The 23,182-nt window shown below is 58.3% G+C and overlaps 1 protein-coding gene across 7 annotated transcripts in view; it reads left to right on the forward strand.

Moving 5' to 3' along the window:
• The first annotated feature begins 4,691 nt into the window (after window positions 1-4,691).
• The window catches only part of PRKAR1B (protein kinase cAMP-dependent type I regulatory subunit beta), an 80,361-nt gene continuing 61,870 nt past the window's right edge, over window positions 4,692-23,182 (forward strand). For 4 of the 7 annotated variants that reach the window (XM_057749184.1, XM_057749189.1, XM_057749188.1 and 1 more), the window contains exons 1-5: window positions 4,692-4,959; window positions 5,815-5,994; window positions 7,612-7,808; window positions 20,401-20,571; window positions 22,857-22,948. In XM_057749184.1, the coding sequence (XP_057605167.1) occupies window positions 5,979-5,994; window positions 7,612-7,808; window positions 20,401-20,571; window positions 22,857-22,948 (476 nt within the window). In that variant the 5' untranslated portion in view covers window positions 4,692-4,959; window positions 5,815-5,978. Of the gene's footprint in view, window positions 4,960-5,814; window positions 5,995-6,925; window positions 7,045-7,359; window positions 7,471-7,611; window positions 7,809-20,400; window positions 20,572-22,856; window positions 22,949-23,182 lie in introns of those variants that run through there. The other 3 variants (XM_057749187.1, XM_057749185.1, XM_057749186.1) reach the window with 3 other exon arrangements.

Genomic DNA, 23,182 nt, shown 5'->3' on the forward strand with positions numbered 1-23,182 from the left:
TAACCAAAATGTCCAGGATACAATAAAAAAAAATCACTGGTAATACTGAGAACCAAGGAAAACCATCATTTGAACATGAAAAGAAATGAACTGACGTGAATACCAAGATGAATAAGTCTTAGAATTATCTGTTAAGGATTTTAAAGCAGTCATAAAAATGGTTTTAAAAATGTTCATGAAGTCTTTTGAAACAAGTGAAAAATTAGAAAATCTTAGCAAAGAAATAGAAGTTATTAAAAAATCAAATGAAAATTATAGAAGTGGAAAATACAATAACCAAAATACCATCACTCTCCACCACCGGATGGACACGATGATAAAGTGGAGATGACGAAAGAATCAGGACACTCAAAGGTGGAGCAATAGAAGCTGCTCAGTCTAAGCAACAGAGAGAAATTAGACTGAGAAAGGAAAGTGCACGGAGCCTCACATCTGCAAGACAGAGTCCCAGAACACGAGGAGGGAGAATGTGGGCTGAAAAGGTGTTTGAAGAAACAATGGTTGACAACTTCCCAAATTTGGTGAAAGACATAAACCCGTACGTGGAAAAGGCTAAGGAAACCCTACGTAGGATAAGCCCTCTAAAAATCCACACCAAGGCACATAGTTAAATTCTGAAGACTAAAGACAGGAAAAGAATGTAAACGCAGCCAGAGAGAATGTGTTGCCCAGAGAGGGACACCAGTGTGAATGACAGGTTTCTGGTCTGAAGTCGCAGTGGCCGGAAGGAAGTGGTGCATTTTTTATATCTGATGGTTGAAGCAAAAATTATAACACCAATGTGCTCAGTGCACGTGGGTGGAACATTTACGGTAATTACATTTGAAAAGCAATAGGGGTGAAGGGAGGTTTCTACACTGCACTTGACATTGTGAAGCATCAGTAACTAGACTGATAATTACATCAGAGAGAGATAAGATTGCCTTCAGAGGTCAAGGATCAGATTGGTATCAGATGTTTTTCTTTAGTTCCACAAATACCTTTATTATTGCTCTAGAGGCCTGTTCAGGGTTAAAAAAAAAATTGATTTGTTTTTCTCCAACAGCAAAATATACGAACAAATCTGAACACAGTAAAAGAAAAGGAATGATAAACGTTAGAACAGAAATTAATGAAACAGTAAAATGAACATACAATGGGGTTATTAAAACCAAGCGTTTATTCTTTTTAAAGGCTGATAAAATCAATACCACCACCCCCACCCCCACCACTCCCACCCCCTCCCCATCAGGACTGACAAGGAAAAAAAAAAAGTTCAAAAGCACAAATACCAACATAAGGAGTATAAGAGAGATTATCACTAAAAGTTGTAAACATTAAAAAGCTTCTAAACTAATAACACAAACCACTTTATGCCAAGAAGTATATGAAATAGAGGAAACCCTAAGAAAACATAATTTACTAAAACTTCCACAAGAAGAAATAGAAACTCAGAGGAGTCTACTACCTATTAAAGAAGCTGAATTTATAATTTCAAAGCTTCCCACGATAAAGGCTATAAGCACAGATAGCTTTACCAGCGAACACTTCGAAACACTTAAGGAAATAACTCCAATCTGAAAATAAGAAGAGAGAACATCTCCCAACTCATTTCATGAAGCCAGTGTCACAAACTTGATTCCAAAAAGTGACTGAAAGGATATTAAAGATCAACCTTTTTCATTGAACACATGCAAAAATCCTAAACAAAATCTTAACGTATTAAATCTGGAAGTAAGGCACTCTTGAAAGGATAGGGACTTCCCTGGTGGCACAGTGGTTAAGAATCCACCTGCCAATGCAGGGGACATGGGTTCGATCTCTGGTCCCGGAAGATCCCACATGCCGTGGAGCAACTAAGCCCGTGCGCCACAACTACTGAACTTGTGCTCTAGAGCCCACGAGCCACAACTACTGAAGACCAAGCGCCCAGAGCCTGTGGTCCACAACAAAGAAGCCACAGCAATGAGAAGCCCATACACCACAACAAAGAGTAGCCTCTGCTCTTGACAACTACAGAAAGCCTGCACGCAGCAACAAAGACCCAATGCAGCCATAAATAAATACATAAATAAATAAATATACTTAAAAAAAAAAAGGATAACGTTGTGACCAGATTGAGTTTATTCCAGGAATGCAAGTTAAATTTTTAACATTAAAAATTAATGTAATTTACCACATTTTTAAGGAAGGAGAAAAATGGTGTGATCATCTCAGTAGATTCAGGTAGAGCATTTGATAAGATTTGACACCCATTTGTCATTTAAAATCTTAGCAAGTTAGGAATAGAGGGGAGGTTCTCTAAGGCATGTCGGCCAATATCCCACAGCAAAAAGACATGTTCATTGTAGCTGCTTCCAGAGTAACCCGTTTCTTCCCAGCCCTGCACACACGGCCAGTCTTTTCCCCGTTAAGCTCAGCCCGAGCTGGCCTGTAACTCGCTGTGGCTGTCAGTGTGGTGGAGGAGGTCCCCAGCCTCTTGTGCCTGGCATGAAGGTCTGGCGACCACCTCACCTGTTAGGATGGTTTTTGTAAAAAACAAGCAGAAACTGACAGACATTTGGGAGGACGTGGAGAAATTAGGACCCTTGAGCCTCTCTGGCGGGAATGTAAAATAGTGCAGCCACCATGGAAACAGGGTGGTGGTTCCTGGAAAAATTAAACAGGACTGGCAAGTGCTCTGGCAATTCCACATCCGGACGTATGGCTGAGAGAAGGGGGAGCAAAGGCCCTCGGCTTTGACACCCGCATCCACAGCCGCACCCCAGATGGGTGGGTGGATATGCAGCACGCGAGGCCTATGTACGACTTACCAGCCTTAGACAGGAACGAGCTGCTGACACCTGCTGCCGTGTGGACGAGCCCCGACCAGGTTACGCACAGTGAGAGAAGCCAGCTGCGCAAGACCGCGTGCTGTATGATCCCACTTCCACGAGGCACCTGATGTCGGCACGTGGCCTGGACCAGGAATTCTAGTTGCCAGAGACTTATAACGCAGGCGACGGCAAAGCTCGATTAGCAAGTTTGGGGCAGGGATGGTTGGTGGAGGAAAAGGGAAAAAGCAAACTTCTCTCTCCTTTCCCAGCCTGCTCCGGTCTCTGTCTCACCAGAGGAGGGGAAGCTTTAACTCCAAATGAGGCTGCAGTTTTGATCATTTCATAGCTCTGGACACGTACAAGGACTGAGTTGACACTGGGTTTGTACCTTAACGTAACGGTAGAACTTTGATATTCTCTACACTTGAGCCAAAATAGGATGGAACTGCCCAGCTGTTCAGGCGGGAGCAGAGAAGGGACCTCCTCCTCCGAGTAGATTTAGAGACCTGGCCGAGGCAGGAAAAGCGACTTCGGGTCTGTTCCAGGAGCCCCTCGTTCAGTGTTCTGGTTACAGACGTTGTGAAGTGTGTCGTTTAACCAGCGTGATACAGTGGTGTAAGCGGGTGCGCTTGGCTGGTCTGTTCACTCGTTATATCCTCCGGCCGGTTCTCGTGGGGCGCAGGGTCCCTGACATCCACAGCAGCTGCTCCTGCTCACGGAGCCAGTACCCGGTGCTCGCTGCTCGCTGATGCAGACGCAGCCGTGTGGGAGGAGTGGAGGGCAGGAGGCCTGAGGACGGCAGAGGTCAGGCACAGACAAGAGGATGATGGGGCTGAGGGTCCAGGGCTCTGGGGTGTCCCCGGCTTTGTTTTCTGCAGACGCAGAAGGGGAGTCACCACGAACTCAGGACCTCACACTCCCTGATTCCGTCTGTGGGTCAGGAGTCCAGGCAGGGCTCAGCTGTGTCCCCTGAAGGCGGCCCTCGAGACCAGGGCTGGGTTCTCTGCTGGGAGCGCCTTGGATGCGCCTGGGCGCCGCCCGCCACACCCCCAACCATCCCCTGGAGCAGTGTGTCGATCAGACGCATGGACTGGTTCCTGTGTCTCCTGCCGCCTCTCAGGAGCCCCACGGCCGCACCAGGCCTGTCCCTCCCTCCTGTCCCCGCTCTGTCCTCCCTGCTCTCCCGCCCTGGCTCTTCTCCTGTGTCCCCACAGGCCCTGCAGGCTCTACTCCGGGGAGGAATTAGCTCGACCCCAGGGACGTGGCTGGAAGAGCTGTAACTGGCAGCATTGGTGCTTCTCCCTCTGCTCCCAGCCGCCTCCCCTCAGTTCCTCCCTGTGGGCTGGGCTGAGAGCCGCACCCGCCTCGACGACACGGGTGGGAAGATGCCGTGGCTCTCCCAGGTAGAGCTCCCCGTAGAGCCCACCGCAGCGCCGGCTGGGGCAGGTGGTGAGAACACTCCTTTCCTCACTAGGCAGGTAGCTGTGTCTGTCTCCTCGCCCTGCAGGGTCTGAAGAACAAGACACACGGCTTCGGGCTGTCCCTCAGCCAGGGTCTGCAGGGACAGCCCAGGTGCTCCCTGGGGCTCTCAGCACGGTTGGTGGAGCGGGGACAGAGGTTCAGCCAACGGCCCCGGCGCACTTAGGACGGAGCTGCGGCTGCAGGGAGCCCTGGGTGGCACCCCCAGGCCCCAACCTGGCCCACAGGTGCAGGAGCCACAGGGAGAGTTCCTTGCAGAAGCAACGTCACCGTTGAATCTTGGCGGGTGAGCTGGACTTGGCAGAGCCAGGAGTTTGGGGCGGGGGGCGGAGGGGTGTTGGAAAACAATGCGGTTTTGAAATTGGACCTTTGCAAGACTTAGTGACTTGGGTTCCAGGGGTGAGATGAGGACCCCGGCGCTGGGGCACGTGACGCCCTTCTGCAGGGGACGTGACGGGCACGTGTGGGATGGGTCCTTCCCTGTGGGTGGAGGGAACACGCAGATCACGACTTGCTGGGGCTTTTGAATGCTGACAAGGTCAGCACTGCGTGTTTCCAGGACGCCCAATAGACCGGCGCGCGTCACCGTCCAGTAGGGTGGTCACCTCGACCCAGCTGTGCGTGGCAACACTCATCCATGCGGTTCCTGGCCCGGCTCCGTGACGGGCACTCCCGCCATCCTCACGTAAGGCCACGGGCCACCAGCGGTCCCCTCAGCTTCCCCCGGCCCCGCCCCGCCACAGGGGGAGGGGGTGGGGGGGTCGTGTAGCTCAGGGTGGAGCCACGTGGACCAGCTGCAGACGACCACCTGTGCCGTCACGGCAGAGCCTGGCTGGTGACAGCCCGACCACAGTGAGGCCAGGCTTGCTCGCGGGTCCCTGGCTCCCTCCCTGAGGCCGTGAGCAAGCCGGATGCGCTAGAAGCGTTTCCCTTCCACTCAAGCGACGCAGGGGGCCGGACCCACGGGAGAAAGGTGGGCGGGGGTTGTCCTTGGGCTGGGCCACAGGTGGGGGGCCTGGCCCTGCACTATTGCCGGAGGAAGGTGGGGGGGGGAGTTCTCAGGGGGAACCCACCTGCAGCCCCCGGAAGGTGGGGGCCTCTGAAATACTAACAGGTACCTGAGTGACCTGGAAGGGTCTGCAGGGGAGAGGCTGGAGGGAGCTGCCACCACGGTGGTGTGAGGACGGGGCTTGTCCAGTCACAGCTGAGAGAGGCCGAGGGACCAAGTTGCTGGTGGGCTCCGCTCACCCAGCCGCCAGCCCCTGAACCCAGAGAGGCCCTTGTCTTGCAAGACACAGTCCCGGGGGCTCTCTGCCAGGGCAGAGCGTCGGGCAGGATGAGGGTGTGCGTGTCGGCGGGGGGGCTTGGGGTTAGAAGGCCATCCTCAGGGAGGGTCTCCCCCTCCCACGGAACCGTGCAGGGGGAAGGTTCCTGCAGAGATCCCTGGAGCATCCCAGGAGAGTCTGGGAACAAAAGCCAGCCCTGGAGCAGGTCTGTCAGGTGAAACCTGGCCCCAATTTTTTGTCATCCTCTCCACAAGGCCACCCTGGAGGAGCTGGCGGCAACCGGAGGGGACGGGGAGGGGCAGTGAGGCGGAGAGGTGGCCTGGGCACCCCAGGCGCAGAGCTGAGAAGCAGCCGGAGGTGTAAACTGGTGGTGGGCTGAAGCTTTGATTCGGTGGAGACTGGACTTCAGTTCCCGAAAATGACTCTTGTGATAGGTGCGACAGGGACAGGTGTGACTGCACCTGAGATGGGGGTGGGCCAGGACGCACGTTGAGGGCAGGGGATGGGGAGGCAGGAGGGGGCTCCCAGTCTGACCACCTGCGCGCGGCCTGTTCTTTAGCTTTGTGCCAGCCTCAGCCCTGCTGGGGCGCGTGGGGCAGCCGGCCGCCCTGTGGTGTAGCTGTGTGGACAGGGCAGCGTGCACCGGTGGGGGGCAGAGGTCTTCCCCTTCAAGGCCTCGGATCCCTACCCCACCTCCTGGCGTTTAGAGCACTCCAGGTAAAGGATGGAGACCCCCAGCTGCCTCAGGTGACGCTTCCACCACGGCTCTGGCAGAATGGGGGAAAAGCGCGACTTCAGGCAACAGGAAGATAAGGGCCATTCCCGTTCTTGCAGGCCTGGGCTGGTGGATTAGGGGCTGTGGGTGGTGGGACCTGTGGGTGGGTGACCCTGTGATTTCCCCCAGAGCATCTGGGTGAAGCGGGTGCCCTTAACCAAGGAAAGGGGTAGCCTGGACCTGCCTGGCCACCAGGGCAGGCCCTGTGACAGGTAGGTGTGACACTGCAGCTGTGAAGGGGTGGAGAGGGTCCCGGCCATCACCCCTAAGGCCCCAGGGGGCTGCCCCCAGCCAGGGTGGGCCATCTGGACAATCGCAGGGTCTCCAGTGAAGGGGGTGGAGATGTGAGGGGGGACCCTGGGGGCCGGTGGCAGTGGATCTGTGGGTCTGTCCGGCGTGAGGCCTGTCCGTCTGCATGCCGCGGGGGCGGGGGGGGGGGGAGGGAGGAGGGGGGAAAGGGGGAGGGGGCCAGCGGGAGGCCGGCTGCCGGTGCGGGGAGGTCTGGGGGGAGGGGAGACGGGCGCCGAGGGGCGGGCAGGTAGGGCGAGGGGGGAGGCCGGCGGGCGGGCGGGCGGCGGCGCGGGGGCGGAGGGCGGCGGGCGGAGGCGGCGCCGCTGCAGTGCGGGCCCCGCTCGCCCCGCTCGCCCCGCTCGCCCGCCGCGCCCGCGTCCCCGCGCCGCCGCCTCCGGCCTCCGTGCCGCGCATCCAGGTACCGCGGGGCGGGGAGGGGTCTGCGCCGGGGTCCCCGCCGGCCGGGGTCCCGGGGCTGCGTGCGCCGCGCGGGTGGGCCGGGTTCCGGGCGTCCTGCTGGCCTGGCCCAGCGCGCGGCCCTGCCGTTGCTCGCCCGGCCCATCTTTGCGGGGGCCCGTGCCGGGGCTCCGCGTGTTTCCCGGTTTCCCTCTCTCCTCCTGCGGGGCCTGTGATAGCTCCCCTCCCCCGCCCCCTGCCACCTTCCCGGGAGCTCGCGGGGGGCCCTCCAGCCGCACCCTGTCCCCCGCAGGGGCAGAGGTGGGCGCCCGGGAGACCCCGTTCCCGCTGGGCTGCAGGGCCCGCGCCCTCCTTCCTCCGCCGTCAGGCTTCCCGGCCGCCATCCCCGCCGGCAGCATCCGCTTGGAGGTGCGCCTTGCCCCCCAGGGTGAGAGGCCTTAGGCGGGAGCCTGGCGTGTGCCCCGCTCACGTGGGCCACCGGGTACACCTCAGGGTGCGTGTGAGACGCGTGCCCACGGCCGCGGGCGCCCTCCCCGCGGGCCCGCAGGACTCGAGTTTTCCTCGGCAGGAAGCGGGCAGCGGGTCAGCATGGCCTCGCCATCAGCGCAGCAGCTGGAGGAGGACGATGGCCTGAGGGGCTGCGAGCTCTACGTGCAGAAGCACAGCGTCCAGCAGGTGCTCAAGGACTGCATCGTGCAGCTGTGCATCGCCAAGCCCGAGCGCCCCATGAGGTTCCTGCGGGAGCACTTCGAGAAGCTGGAGAAGGTCAGTGGCTCGGGCACTTGGTCCCCCGCGCAGGTGTGGGGGGCGGTGCCCTGTCGGGCCTCCCCTCCACCACCAGGTGCCCAGGGCGGGTTGGGGCCAGCCTCCTGCGGCTCTTTGCAGTGGCCTGGGCAGGGAGGCCGTGGTGGCATCGACCCCGCCACAGCATCCCCTTTTCCTCCGGTGGCTCAGGGTCTCAGGAGGCCTCCTGGATGGCTGGGCAGACATGTGGGAACAGCTGGCTGTGGCTGTAGCTTGTGGGGTCCCTGGCAGTTCTTAACTCAGGCAACCCACTGGCGACGCCATGGGCACTGGGGGTGAAGGAAAGCAGCCCTGATAGAGAGTGTGGCGGGGCCGTTGGAGGTCAGATTCCACGTTGATCTGTGTCTCTGGGACGCGATGGAGGCCGGCCTGCCCCTCAGATGTGTGCTGTGGGGGGAGAGTATGTGCCTGACCCGGCCCCCCTCTCCTGAGGAGAGAGACCCCCAGGTCACTCCTGCACCAGTGACACCTCTCACCCCCTTCGTGGTTCCTCGTGCCGGCTCGGGCTGGGAAGCAGCAGGCTGGGGCCGGCACCTCTCGTGGACCTGTCCAGCTTTCCCTACCCCTCACTGGCCACCCAGCACTCTCTGTGGGGCTGCCTCAGGTTCCTCCCTGTGGTCCTTGTATCACGACCTACCCCCCCCCCCCCGTCTCCATGAGGACTGGGGACTGAATGGGACCCCAACTGGGGCCCAGGTCTGTTTTAAGCACCTCCACGTCCCTGAGCCCAGTGGTGGTTTACTTCTGACGCGGGTTCCTGTGGACACAGAGCCTTAACCCAAAGGAATGGATTTATTTCTTACCTTTGAAACAATCCGTTAAAATACAGGTTAAAGTCATACATGGCTCTTAAAGGAAATTTGAAAAGTTCAGAAGTGGAAGGAAGAAGTAGAAATCACCTGGAGTCCTTTCCACCTGTTCGCACCGCATTGTGGTTTTGAAGCCTAGCTGGAACCACGTTACAGACGCAATTTTGTATTTTGTGTTGTTCGTTTATTAGCCGTTCTCCATAGTCCTTGCTGTGAATGATTGTGTAAGGTACTGAGAAGATCCAGTAACTTTTCTCAATGTTTCCCTCATGATTGGACAGTTGAGTTGTTTCCAGTTTTTTAATATTAAAAGTATCTGTACATAGGTTTTTTTTTTTTTCTGTATGTAGTATTGTTTAGTACAGCTTTTCAGAGGTGGAATTACTGAGATTCTGGGTGGAATTACTGGGTCTCAGAAATCTCGTTGGTCTCGTCAAGGAGCTCTCCAGATGTTGCATTAACTCAAGCCCCATTGGCAGACAGTGGGGTTGTAGCCACCCGCCCTAGCCAGCTCTGGCTGTTTTAATTTAAAAACCTGTTTTTCAGTTGATGGGTGAATATGGTCACGTGGCCTTAATCTTTGGTTACTTCCAAGGTCTCCGTGTAGGAGGGGAGTCAAGTCCTCCGCCTGAGGACAGAGGTGGAGGGGTGCTTGTTTCCTGCACGTTTGCAGAGGGAGGGTCAGGCGGGTGACAGTACATTCTCATAACTCAACTTGTTCACAGATGACCCCAGCCAGGTGACACGTCTCACAGGCTGTGACCTCTTCGCTGGACCGAGGCAGGGAGCCCATTAGGAGGCCAGGGGCAGGGTCCAGGCCAGACCTGAGCTGAGGCCGCAGAGTGAGACTAGAGCAGAGGGTCTCAGTGGGGGACCTTTTGCCCCCAGGGCACATTTGCAGTGGCTGAGATGCTTTTGGTTGTTACAGCTGGCGGAGGTGGCGGTGCTGGCGGTGCTACTCTCCCCTGGGGGTGGGGTGAGAGGGTCAGATGGGCCGTTTGCTTTGGGGGGCCTTCCCAGTCTTGCTGGTGGATTGGGGGTGGGGTGAGAAAAGAGACATGGACTGGGACTCCTGGGGTTTGGTCTGCATCCTGAGTGAAGGGGTTACCAGTTGCCAAGAAGGGGACAGTGGGAAGAGACCGTGTTGGACAGGAAAAATTAGGAGTAAGGCTTCGGATGTGTTTGAGTCGTCAAAGAGGCTATGAGTTTGGAGCTTGGGAGAGAGGCTGGGGTGAGGATAGGGGTTTAGGAGGATTCATTGATCATTCTTGCCTGGAGAGGCAGTTTGTTACCTGCCTTTGACAGGTGAGGACTGAGGTCTGGAAGAGGTAGGGTGAGCTGGAAGACCTAGGTTCCAGGCTTTGAGGCTGATCTGCTGGATTTTACAGACGAGTGCGTTTTGCTGGGAAGAGCACCCCCAGTGTTTGCAGTGGATGCCCAAGTGGACCTGAGACCCTCAAACGTGAAGTGCCTTAAGGTGTCCCGAAACCCCACGCGCGTCTCATCTTCTGCTGCATCTGCTGGCCAGGGCACCCAGGGAGCCGCCGTGGCTGGGGGCAGGAAAGGCTCTTGCTTTGGGGCCTGGGCGAGCTGAGTCCTGGGCCCCTCTCTCTGAAAGAGGCCGGCCAGGCCGGAAGCCTGGGAGGAACAGTTTTCTCCTCTTGTGTCGCGAGCAGGAAGCGCGTGTGCGAGACCCCGATAAGTTCAGAGGCTGCAGCTGTCTGCACAGGCCTGTGGGGATGGCCCAGCTCTCGGGGCGCTGCCCTGGCTGGGGTGCGGCACCCGGTGCCCGGGCCTCGGTGAGTGAGCCGGTGAGGAGGTGGCGGCTGGAGAGGGGCAAACAGTCCACACTTGCTGGCAGAACACAGCCTCGGGGTCTCCCCGGGGTGCAGTCTTCCGGGCGAGCGGACCATGGTCCCCTTGATATAGTGGGTCTTAAATGGTGCAGGAGGGATTACTTTACAGAAATGCCCCCGTGACCCCGCACCTATGTACCAATCCTATGTTTTCCGGAGAACTTCCCTTGCTTCGCAGGACACGCTTACATACGGGTGTGGTTAATTGTATACATGTGCTTTTTTTCGCATGATTTTTTTCTTCTTAGTAAAGAAAGGACAGCTTGAGGCACTTCACGTTTGAGGGTCTCTTTTATTGTGGTAAAACATACGTGACGTGGGATTTCCCATCTTGGCCATTTCCAGCGGGAACTTCAGTGGCATCAAGTGTGCTCATGTTGTCCTGTGTCCGTATTGGTAGCCATTTGGTGGCATCTTGTGGCTGTAAAGTTTTCTCTGATGTGGATGTGTCATTTACGCTTTCTGTCATTTTCTGTTTTATGGCTTTCAGATTTTTTCCCCTCCAGAAAACACCTTTATGCCAAAGAAATGATTTAAAAGACAAAAGGGGTTTATACGCAGACGTCTCAGGAAGGGCTCTGGGGGCCACGTGTCTGCGTGTGTTTGTGGCTCTTGAATATGGTTGCCATCTGCTCCCGAAGGACCAGGTGAGCTTGTGGTCTCGCTAAGCCGGGCCCCCGCCCTCTGCCGAGTTCTCGCCGATGCTGCCCTGCGCTGGCAGGGTGCCCCGTCTAGCGGTGGTGGCTTCCCCTGGTCCGTTGGTCAGATATCCGGTGGCCCAGGCGCCCTCTGTGTCTTTCATGAGATGAGCAGGTTATGCTGTGTTTCCCTTGGCGGGGGGGGGGGGGGGGGGGGGGGGGGGGGGGGGGGCACTGCTCGGGGAGAACCCGGCCGGCAGCTCTTCTGGACGTGAGTTCTGTCAGGACCCAGGTGGCCCTTCCTGAGGGCTGTGGTCCACGCTGGGCATCAGGTGCATCTGGTGATCCTGTGCGGAGGGTCAGCCTGTGTTTCCTGGTGACCAGCACTGCATGAGGCATTCTGGCGGCAGACAGAGGCGTCCACAGGCTGCGCCGGCATCGAACTCCCGAGGGTCTAGGAGGGGCCGTGCATGCCCCTGGCACGCCGATCGTCCAGGCCTTCCCGTGCCGGGGGGGGGGGGGGGGGGGGGGGGTGGCCACCGGGGAAGCCGAGGTGGAGGGGGCGCGTCCACGTCCCGTCCGGGGGCCGCGTCCTCAGGGTGGCGAGGGTGGCGTGGGGCCGGCACGGGGGAGGCAGGCCCTGGACGAAGGCGCGTCCCCAGGGTGCGGGGCTGGGCCGTCTCACGGGGCCCGGGGGCAGCTCGGCCGTCCCAAAGCCGTGGGAGGCCGGAGCCGCAGAGAGCCGCCGGAGCGCGGGCCGGGCCGCGCGGAGGCGGCGGGGGGTGTGGGGGCGGCGGGCGCGGGGACTGGCCGTCCAGGCCGCGGCCTGGCTGTGCTGCGGTGGAGCTGGGCGGGGCCTGACGCGAGGCCGCCGTCTCCCTCCCTCTGCCCCGGGGGGGGGGGGGGGCAGGCGGCGCTGTGGAGGGGGGGCCGGGCGCGGGGGCGCGTGTGTGGGGACGGGGGGCGTGTGTGGGGACGGGGGCGCGTGTGTGGGGACGGGAGGGCGTGTGTGTGGGGACGGGAGGGCGCGTGTGTGGGGACGGGGGCGCGTGTGTGGGGACGGGGGCGCGTGTGTGGGGACGGGGGCGCGTGTGTGGGGACGGGAGGGCGCGTGTGTGGGGACGGGGGCGCGTGTGTGGGGACGGGGACGCGTGTGTGGGGACGGGAGGGCGCGTGTGTGGGGACGGGGGCGCGTGTGTGGGGACGGGGGCGCGTGTGTGGGGACGGGAGGGCGCGTGTGTGGGGACGGGAGGGCGCGTGTGTGGGGACGGGGGCGCGTGTGTGGGGACGGGAGGGCGCGTGTGTGGGGACGGGGGCGCGTGTGTGGGGACGGGGGCGCGTGTGTGGGGACGGGAGGGGGCGTGTGTGGGGACGGGAGGGGGCGTGTGTGGGGACGGGGGCGCGTGTGTGGGGACAGGGGGCGCGTGTGTGGGGACGGGGGCGCGTGTGTGGGGACGGGAGGGCGCGTGTGTGGGGACGGGGGCGCGTGTGTGGGGACGGGGGCGCGTGTGTGGGGACGGGAGGGGGCGTGTGTGGGGACGGGAGGGGGCGTGTGTGGGGACGGGGGCGCGTGTGTGGGGACGGGGGCGCGTGTGTGGGGACGGGGGCGCGTGTGTGGGGACGGGAGGGCGCGTGTGTGGGGACGGGGGCGCGTGTGTGGGGACGGGGGCGCGTGTGTGGGGACGGGGGCGCGTGTGTGGGGACGCGGGCGCGTGTGTGGGGACGGGGGCGCGTGTGTGGGGACGGGGGCGCGTGTGTGGGGACGGGAGGGCGCGTGTGTGGGGACGGGGGCGCGTGTGTGGGGACGGGAGCCGTGTGGGAGGTCGTGTGTCTGTCTGTGATGCTTGCTGTGAACCCGCGACTGCTTAAAAAGACCAAAGTCCTTGAAAGTAAGAAGGAAAAGGAGGTGGGTGCCCCGTCTTTGGCCCGGATGACGTCTTCCTTGGTCCGTGGAGATGCCCGCGTCCCTGAGTGGCGGGGGTGGGGGGGGCAGGCAGGGACCTGGGGCCGAGAGGATGGAGTAAGGAGGGTTTAGAGACCAGCTGGGGGTGGGGGGGCAGGAGGGCTGGGCTGGGGCTCCCGGGGTTCTGGGTGGGGGGCGGGAGGGTCCCGGGCGCTCTTAGCGCCAGACAGCGGGTCCCAAGGTCTTGTGGAGAGTGGTGGAGGCGGCGAGGTTCGGGGGAGGCTGAGGCTGGGGTCCAGGGGTGGCTGGGGGCACGGTGGGTAGCCATGGCCCTCCCCGGCCCAGACAGGCCTCAGAGCACCAGCATTCCGGGGGGGGGATGACAGCCAGCGTTGATACGTCACTGTCAACATGAGCGAAAGTCTGCAGCTCACCTGAGGGTTCACGCGTGGTGTACGTTCTGTGGGTTTGGGCAAACGTATGACACGTTTCCACCATCACCGTGTCACACAGAGTAGCCACTGCCCTAAAAATCCCTGATGCTCCCCCTGTTCACCCCCTCCCGACCCCCGGCGACCCCCGATCCTTTCACTGTCGCCATTCTTTCGCCTTTTCCAGAAGGTCATAGAGTTGGAGTCACAGCATGTAGTCTTTTCGGACATTTCTTTCACTTAGTGATACGCACTGACGCTCCCTCCAAGCCTTCTCGTGACCTAACAGCTCATTTCTTTCTGGGGCTGAGTGATACTCCGCTCTCTGGACGGACCACAGTTCGCTTATCCATCACCTGCTCAACGACATCTTGGTCGTTTCCAGGTTTTAGCACCTGTGAATAAGCCTGCTATAAACATCCGCGTGAGGGGTTTTGTTTGTTTGTTTGTTAATAAATTTATTTATTTATTGGCTGCGTTGGATCTCCGTTGCTGCGAGAGGGCTTTCTCTAGTTGTGGCGAGCAGGGGCTACTCTTCATTGCGGCGCGCGGGCTTCTTATTGCAGTGGCTTCTCTTGTTGTGGAGCACGGGCTCTAGGCAAGCAGGCTTCAATAGTTGTGGCGCACGGGCTCAATAGCTGTGGTGCACGGGCTTAGCTGCTCCGAGGCCTCTTCCCGGACCAGGGATCAGACCCGCGTCCCCTGCACTGGCCGGCGGATCCTCAACCACGGCGGCCCCAGGGAAGCCCCTCGTGTTGTTTTAGTTCGTGTTTCCCTGGTGACGTGTGAGGTGGAGTGTCTCTCCTGTGCTTATTTGTCATTTGCGGATCTTCCTTGGTGAGGTCTTTTGTCTGTTTTCCAGTCGGGTTGTTTTCTTATTGTTGAGTTTTAAGAGCTTTTTGTACATTTTGCATACAAGTCCTTTTTCAGACATACGTATTTTGCAGATTTTTCTTCCAGTCTATGGCTTGTGTTTTCATTCTTTTGACTATGTATATAAAATTTTTTTTTTTGGCCATGCCATGCAACTTGCAGGATCTTATTTCCCCAACCAGGGATTGAACCTGGGCCCCAGCAGTGAAAGCACAGAGTCCCAACCACTGGACTACCAGGGCATTCCCTGACTACATGTGATTCTGAATCCTGCTTTTTGGTGTTTTAAACCAAACGTGACGTGATCACTACGTTTATTAAAACCACGATTTAATAGTGCAGCATATTTTGTTATACAGATGTTTCTAACTTGATTTAAGCAATCTCTTATTGTTGCTGGTTGGATTAAAAAAAATTTTTAAGCGCTGCAAGGACCATTCTGGTGCAGATATCTTTTTGAGACCTCCCACTGTTGTCTTACGATGTATTTTATTTTATTTTATTTTATTTTTTTTTTTTGGCACACGGGCTTTGTTGCTCCGCGGCATGTGGGATCTTCCTGGAGCTGGGACTGAAGCCGTGACCTCTGCCTTGGCAGGCGGACTCTTAACCGCTGCGCCACCAGGGAAGCCCCTGCAATGTATCTTAGGAGATGGACTGAGGACGCTCAGAAGCACCCACTGATAGGGAAGCCTGGTCTCCCAGGAGGCTCCGTTCGTTCGTTCATTCATTCCCCCAACGTTTATCTAACAGCTGCTATGTGCCAGGCACTGTTCCGGGTGCTGAGGACGTGGTGGTGAGCTCCCTGGGAAGCACAGTGTTTCCCATCCGGGCTTGTGTGACGGCGGGGCCGTGACTGGGGAGGACACAGTATCTGCCTCGTGTCATCTCTGTCCCTCGAGAGCACGCTCGGGCTCCAGTGGAGATCCTGGAAAGGTGTGTGGAAATCAGAACTTTAGAAGTTGAGAATGAAGTACCCAGTGCAACATGTTATTTTAGGGCATCTTGGGATGAGTTTAAGACTTTTTCGTACTCAGAAACTGAATTCTTTGACTATAGTCAAAGTTACAAATCATTAATAAAAAGATAGCCAGAGGAAAAGAGAAAGAGCCAGAAGCCTCTCCGTACATTTGGAAATCAATAATGAGCTTTTGCATGGTTTAGCAGTTAAAGATTGTCATGATAAAAAATTATAAAGTATTTAGGTTGAGTGAGAATAAAAGCATCGCATATCAAAACGTGCAGGAAATTGGTACTTAGAGGGAAATTTATAGCTTCTTTAGAAAGTAGAATGATAAATTAATGAGCTGTGTGTCTTCGTTTCCTAGGGTACTATAGCATATTGTCAAAAAATTGGGCAGCTTAAAACAAATATTTATTGCCTCACAGTTCTGGAAGCCAGATGCCCAAAATCAAGGCTTCCTCAGGGGTGGTTGCTTCTGGGGGCTCTGATGGGGGGTCAACCCCAGGCCTCCCCAGCTTCTGGGGGCTCTAACGGGGATCTGCCCCAGGCCTGCCCAACTTCTGGGGCTCTGACGGGGGTCCGCCCCAGGCCTCCCCAGCTTCTGGGCATTGCTCTTGGCTGGCAGAGGCATCACCAGACTGCCTGTGTGTTCATCCCTGTGTGTCTGTGTCCAAACCTCCTCTTCTTACAAGGACATCTGTCATCGGATTAGGGCCGCTCTCATCCAGGATGACCACATCTTAACTTGATTGTATCTGCGAAGAGTTATTTCCAAATGAAGCTGCGCTCTGAGGTTCTGGATGACACGAAGTTTTGAGGGTCCCTTTTCAGCCCACTGCCAGGTCCCACGTGAAAAGCTAGGAGAAGAGGAAGAAAGCAAGACAGAGACAAGGAAAAATAATAAGGATAAAAGCAGAAGTTAATGAAGCAGAAATCGAAGAAATAGCAGCAGACAGTGAAATCAGAGTCTGACCCTGAAGAGCTGGGTGAAGCAAACATCCGGGAGTGCTGCCACGTCATGAAGAGACACACAGGCTGTCATTTGCCACAGGTGGGGAGGAAGTGGAGTTGGGGAGGAGGGTGGCGAGGGGCGAAATCAGAACTGCCCACGTCCCCGGTTCTGTTCTTCTCACCTGGGTGGACTCAGAAGTCACCTCCTCCAGGAAGCCCTCCTTGACTCCTCCTTGCGGAGGATGGTCAGGTGCCTGCCATTGCTGGTGCAGCCCTTGTACCTGGTCCTTTAGTGGTGCTCACCTGCTGTCTTGCTGTGAGCTCTCACCATCTCTGTCCTGTTAGAGCTCTGACAGTAACCTCCTTCACAACAGAATTATGCTTTTTTCCCTGTTGCATTTTCTGCGTGAGGCTTGGTATACAGAAGGTGCTCAATAAATGATGGAAGCTCTGTGTTTCTCTTCTCGCCCTGCCTCTGACTGACTGGGTGCCCTGGACACGTCCCTTACCCTGGGAATCCCTTATGAGGGACGGGGCGGGCAGTGTCCTCACCCGGCGAGAGAGGGTGTGGGGAGCAGCGGGGAGGGACTCCGGTGTCTCAGGGTCCCAGGCGTGTGGGCTGCTCTCGGGGGGGGGGGGGGTCAGCTCTGTTCTGGAAAGTCTCCGAGACTCCCCCCACCCCCCATGGTGTCTCCTCTCAGGCTGGAAGCCTGCGTCCCACCCGAGCAGGAGAAATGCAGTCAGAAGACTGGTGCCCGTCATGAGTGGCCCCGGGAGCCCTGGGCCCCGGGGGCAGGACAGGGTCGGTCCCTGGAGATGCCTTACGCATTTCGGGGCAGATTCTGGCCGTGCAGCTTTCTGGAAGCGCCGTTCCCACACTCTTGTTATGAAGATTCCTTTGGCCTGATCGCCTGTCCTGACCCCGTGCCCTCCACCATCCGCAGCCCAGACAACTCAGCAGCATGAAAACAGGAGACAGGAAAGGGGTGGGGGGGCTCCGAGAATTAGAGGTTTTCCTGGAATCTCCCGGGGGCGGGGTGGGGATGCCATGCAGAGATAACGGTCCTGCATGGTGGGGCCAGAGCCTGATCACCCCACCGCGCCCTGGGGGGCCCTGGCTCCTGCTCCCCACTCCCGTGTCCTCTCAAAACCCCCTGAAGTGGCTTCGTGTTTTGAACCACCTGTATCCTGACACTTTGCTGCCAAAGACGGAAAATCATCTCTGTGCCAGGACAGGGCTCTCCCTGTCCAAGAAAACGCGGCCTGGACCGTGGCTTCCTTGAAGAAAAGTGGCTTCTGGTGGCTGCACGGGGAGCCTGGGGTCCTCACCGTGACCGGGGACCCCGGGTCAGCCTCTGTCTGTAGGGTCTGTGGGCCGTTCCTAAGGCCAGGTCGCTGTGTTATCTCCAAGGCAGTGTGTCCAGAACTCAACTCACGTTGACCAGATCAAAACCAAACCAGAACACAGAAGGTGGCAAGGGTGTCGGGGGGGGTTGCACGGCTGCTGGGAGCATGGAATGGGGGGGCCGGTGGAGACAGTTTGGAGGGTCTTCACCGAGCTGAGCAGGAGCCCCCGTGGGACCCAGCAGTCCCACCCCAGGGGCGTCCCCAAGAACTGAACACAGCCCTGAGACACACTCACGTCCACAGCAGCGCTGCTCACAGCAACTGAAGGGTGGAACCAGCCCGTGGCCACCCGCCCACGCGTGGATCACCGAGAGGACACAGCGGGGCACGACTCGGGCACAGGACGGAGGGACGTGCTGGACCTGCTGCAGCGCGGCTGCTGCTCGAGGACAGTGTGCTGGGTGGGGGGCGCCCAGCCGGGGCGCGTACCGGGAGATCCGCTCCGGCGAGGTGTCCAGGGTGGGCGGGTCCAGGGAGGCAGGAGGCAGGTGGGTGGGCGCCTGGCCTGGGTGGCGGGCACGGGGGCACTGCCCGGGGGGCACCCGCATGTTTCGGGGTGAGGGAATGTTTGGATCCAGGTGTTAGTGGTGTCTGCATAACGTTGTGAGTGTGCTACGTGCCACAGCATCGCATGTTTTGAAGTGGCTGATTGTTGATGTTACGTGGCATAAATTTTACCTCAGATTGAAGAAAAGTCCCCTCGTTTGCTCAGACAGGTGCCTCGCAGCTCCCTCAGTTCTACAGGAAAGCTGGGGTCGTTTCCTGCTGACCTCGTCCCCCATCACTCTTCCCACGTCGTTGCCCCGTATCGCCACCCCGCGGAGCCCGGTCACTCCCGCACGGCCCAGCTCTCCGGACGTCCTGTGGTGGCCCCAGGGCCTCTGCTGGGGCTTCTCTCGGGCGCTGGTGTCACTGCGAACAGTTTACACTGCAGAGCGGTGGCCTTTCCCACTCACGTCTCCCAAATCCCGCTTCCAGATCCCACTGACTCTTTTTTTTTAATTTTTAAAATTTTTTATTTTTGACTGCGTTGGGTCTTTGTTGCTGCATGCAGGCTTTCTCTAGTTGCGGCGAGCAGGGGCTACTCTTTGTTGCGGTGCACGGGCTTCTCACTGCGGTGGTTTTCCTTGTTGTGGAACACAGGCTCTAGGCGCGAGGGCTTCAGTAGTTGTGGCATGTGGGCTCAGTAATTGTGCACAGGCTTAGTTGCTCTGTGGCATGTGGGATCTTCCCAGACCAGGGATTGGTCCTGTGTGCCCTGCGTTGGCAGGAGGATTCTTAACCATTGTGTCACCAGGGAAGTCCCACTGACTCATTTTTGTTTATATCATTGTTCTTTTTATTTTTTGGCCACTTAGCTTGTGGGATCTTAGTTTCCTGACCAGGGATCGAACCCAGGCCCTCGGCAGTGAGAGCAAGAAGTCCTAACCACTGATTGGCCAGGGGAGTCGCTTATTGTTCATATTTTTAACAATTTCTGAGAGCGAAGGCCCAGAGTCTCTCACTTGTGATGCAACTGACATTTCTATTGTTAGTTAAAACTCGTGGTTTATAGGAACAGTCGGACGTTTGTAGTGATTTTCATAAAAGGGGGACAGTCTTACCCACAGTCTTAACGTTGAGTAGAATGAACGTACAACGTAAATAACACATTTTCAGCATGTCGTGGGTCACACCTCACCCGGTAATTCGTGGAGGTTGGGAAATGACCCGCTGACTCCTGGCACCAGGGAGATGTTTGTGCTGGTCTCTCAGGGGATGAGATGCTGTTGTCGTGGTAACGAGAGTGGCGGCGTGTGTACTTGGAAGGCAGTTCTGGAGCCGTCAGTGGTCGCTGGTGTGTCCGGAGCTGACCTTCAGGGTGACCCCTCCCTCCTCTCCACGAGGCACCCGGGGCTGCTCCGCAGCCTTGGAAGCACTGGGTTTTGGATGAAGACCGTGTGTGTGTTAGCACGAGTTGGAGCTTCTGTCCTGCTTTTGGCTGTTCTGTAGGGTCGTGTGTAGGTGCGAGAGCTTGTAGAAAGGAACCAGCTGGTACCGCTCTGCTTGTCCTCCTGTGGCCATCTCGGGTGGTGTGCGGGGAAGCCCGGTCTCCATCCAAGGACCAGCTGGTCACCAGGTTGCTCTGGGGACTTAGGACTTGAGGGTCGGTTGCGGGAGACCTCCTGTCACTCCGTGTCCTTTTGCATTTCTTGGATTTTGCGTCCTCTGTGTGTAAACAGTTTTTAAAAAGCAGTAGTGAAAAGAGAGGGAAGAAAATGAGATTTTGTGTCCCTGTTATGCGTCTACGTCCTGTTTCCTGCACATCCGTGAGCAGAGCAGGGGCACCTCCTGCCCTCGGGGGTGAACCCGGTGGGGCTGGGGGGCCTCAGAGGCTTGCTGGGGCCTTGGACCCTGTGGGGTGAGCCCTGGAATCGGGTATCTGAACACGTTGCTCACAGTGTGAAAGAGCAGAAGGCCTCCTGGAGCCGGGGCTCTGGGGCGGGCAGAGCTGTGGGCTGGGAGGAGGTGGGCTTGGAGATGGCCTTGATGTCCGGGGGAAGGGGTGGGGTCAGCACGGGGCAGCCCCGGAGGGCGCTGGAGGGAGGAGGGTGGGGGGCCTGGGGGCAGGTGCCCCGCTGGGATGCACCGGGTCCCGGGAGCTCCCGGGACCGACTCCTGGGCTCTGCCGAGATGGCCTCTCCTCTCACTGCTCTGTGTTGTACGCCTCTCCCCCCGCAGGAAGAAAATAGACAGATCCTGGCCCAGCAGAAGGCAGCCTCCCAGTCGGACTCACACGATGAGGACGTGTCCCCGTCGCCGCCCAACCCTGTGGTGCAAGCCCGCCACCGGCGCGGGGGTGTGAGCGCCGAGGTGTACACGGAGGAGGACGCTGTGTCCTATGTGCGGAAGGTGAGCCTCGCCCTCGCCGTGACCCGGCATCCAGCCCTGAATCCCGCCCCTCCCCCCCCACCCAGCATCCCAGGCGCTGGGGCCTCGACCTCCCTTCTTCCAGGGCTCATTGTGGCCCAGTGCGTGCCTGCCTGAAGCTCTCGCGGGGCCCCCGCCGCCCCCAGGGTTCTGTGACCCCAGTAGACTGGGGACAGGGCGGGACACCCAGGTCCTGGGGTGTGGGGGGAGGAGCCCTGTGTCCGGGGGTCCTCTTCTCCCGGCTTCATCCTTGAGGCTGAACCTCGACCTCAGAGCCGTCCAGTGGGAGCCTCCCCCACCCTGGACGTCATCCTCCCTCCCTCTCCGGCCCTCAGGCCGAGCAGGGCGCACCTTTGTCAGGGGCCTCCCAGTGTGACAGCCCTGGTGGTACGTGTGCCCCCCGAGGCCTGCCTTGGACGTGGGCCTGTCATTCCATCTGATGCATTTCTACAGCCAGCTTTGCTCTTTTAAATTTTTTTTTTTTTTTTTAGGTTTTGACCTATTACAAAAAATTTTTTTAATTGTGATAAAACGTGCTTAACAGAATTTGCCATCTGTGTCAGCTCAGGCTGCTGTAACAAAAGCCTGTGGCTTAAACAACAGACATTTACTCTCTCACAGTTTCGAGGCTGGGCGTCCAAGATCAGGGTGCCAGCAGGGTGGGTTCCTGGTGAGGTCCTTCTTCCCGGTGCCCAGGTGGCCGCCTTCGTGCCTGTTCTCACGTGCGTGGCGGGGGGGTGCAGGGGGAGCAGGCTCTCTGGGTCTTGACTTACAAAGGCACGGATCCCGTCGGGGGCCCGTCTAAACCCAGTCACCTCCCACGGCCCCACCACTAAACACTTCACCACAGGGCGCCTGGGGCTTCGGCACGTGAACTTGGAGACAGTCCGGCTGCAGTACCTCTCTCACCATATTCAGCGTCCGGGTCACAGTCTCACCGTTGTGCCACGCTCACCACCATAGCCTCCGGAACGTTTCCATCCTGCCAAACGAAACCTCTGTCTCCATCAAACAGCCACCCCCAGCCCCTCTCCAGTACTTAGTCCTTTAGTAATCAGGAAATAAAACCGGTAAAAATGCAGTTTAAAAGCCCACCGGGGCACTTCGCCTCTGTGGCCCTCCTCCCAGAATCCAGGACCCCGGTCTAACCTCGAGGAGCTTCCCAGACAAACCCGGGTGGAGGGGCATTCTGCACAATAACTGGCCGCTCTTCCTCCCAGAAACTGTCACAGACCAGAGGGACTGGGGGGCCGTGATGACTGCGTGTGGCCTGGGTGGATCCGGGTAAAACCGAGGAAATGGGACGGGTGTGTGGGCTTAGTTCCTAGGAAGGTACCCGGCTGGTGCCCTAGGTGTGACGCGTCACCGCGTAGCCCAGGGCCTTGCGGGAGAGAGGGTGCACTCCCTCTCAGCGTCTGCAAGCCGGAGCTGTTACACAGTTGCTGGCGCTGCGGCGGCTGCGGCGGCTGTTGGGGGCCCCGTCCTACCCCTCGGGATCTCTTCGTAAGGGGTTCCGTGGGTTTGGAGGCGGTGCACCTACGTGCAGGGTGCTCCGCCGCCCCCGCCCCAGCCCGGAAGAGACTGAGGGGTGGCTGAGCATGAGGGGGGGGTCACGCCGTGGCCCAGACGGCCTCCCCCTCAGTGTCTCTTAGGGGAGGAGGCTTGGCGTTGGAGCAGCCAGTGCTGGTCACCAGCTGGACGTTGATTCGCTGGACACACCGTGAGTCCCTGGGCTGGTCCCAGCGGGCGCAGGGATGGCTTTTTACCCACATTTTGGCCGACACGATCCAGACCCCCACCCGGCCCTTCCGTCACCACCTGAAGGGCGGAGGCAGCCTTGGGTCTTTATTTTATTTTATTTTTTCCCGGTTTTCAAATATTTCAACGAGTATTTATTACCTAAAAAAAGAGTCAGTGAAGTAAAGAAAAAAAAAAAAGACATAATCATCCAAGGGCCTGGAGGTCTTGTAGCATCTTTTAGAGTCTCTGAAGCCCACCGGAGCCTGTCCCCCAAGACCCCGCGTTCTGGACGATATGCCAACTCTCGGGTCCCTCTGGGCCCTTTGTCTCTTCTTTATTTTTTAAATTTCAAAAACTTGTGACATGTCGCTAGCATTTCAGGTTTTCTGCCTGCCGTCACTGGTAACACCTTGAAGGTCGGACGGCCCGATTTCTCAGGGTCAGGCGGGTGTGCGGAGAGGCTGGCCGGGTCGCGGCCCTGCTGCCCCGGGACGCCCGCAGGTCTGACCTTGCCGGCTTCCCTGCAGGTCATCCCCAAGGACTACAAGACCATGACGGCGCTGGCCAAAGCCATCTCCAGGAACGTGCTCTTCGCGCACCTGGACGACAGTGAGAGGAGGTAGGAGCGGGAGGGGCTGGCGGCCCGCCCAGCGCCAGGGGCCGCAGGGCAGTTCTGGAAGCGCGACTCACAGGGCAGAGGCAGCCGCCAAACGTGGCGCTGTGGGCGCCTGGGCTGCCCCTGCGGACGTGGCCAGCCTGGCACAGAGAGACGCCCCTTGTGCCTGCAGGGGGCCCGCTGTGCCCGCCTGGGCTGGACCCTGCCTCGCGGTGACCCCGGCGACACGCGTGTCTG

This window comes from Hippopotamus amphibius, chromosome 9, assembly GCF_030028045.1.
Source record: "Hippopotamus amphibius kiboko isolate mHipAmp2 chromosome 9, mHipAmp2.hap2, whole genome shotgun sequence".
NCBI classification, from domain to species: Eukaryota; Metazoa; Chordata; class Mammalia; order Artiodactyla; family Hippopotamidae; genus Hippopotamus; species Hippopotamus amphibius.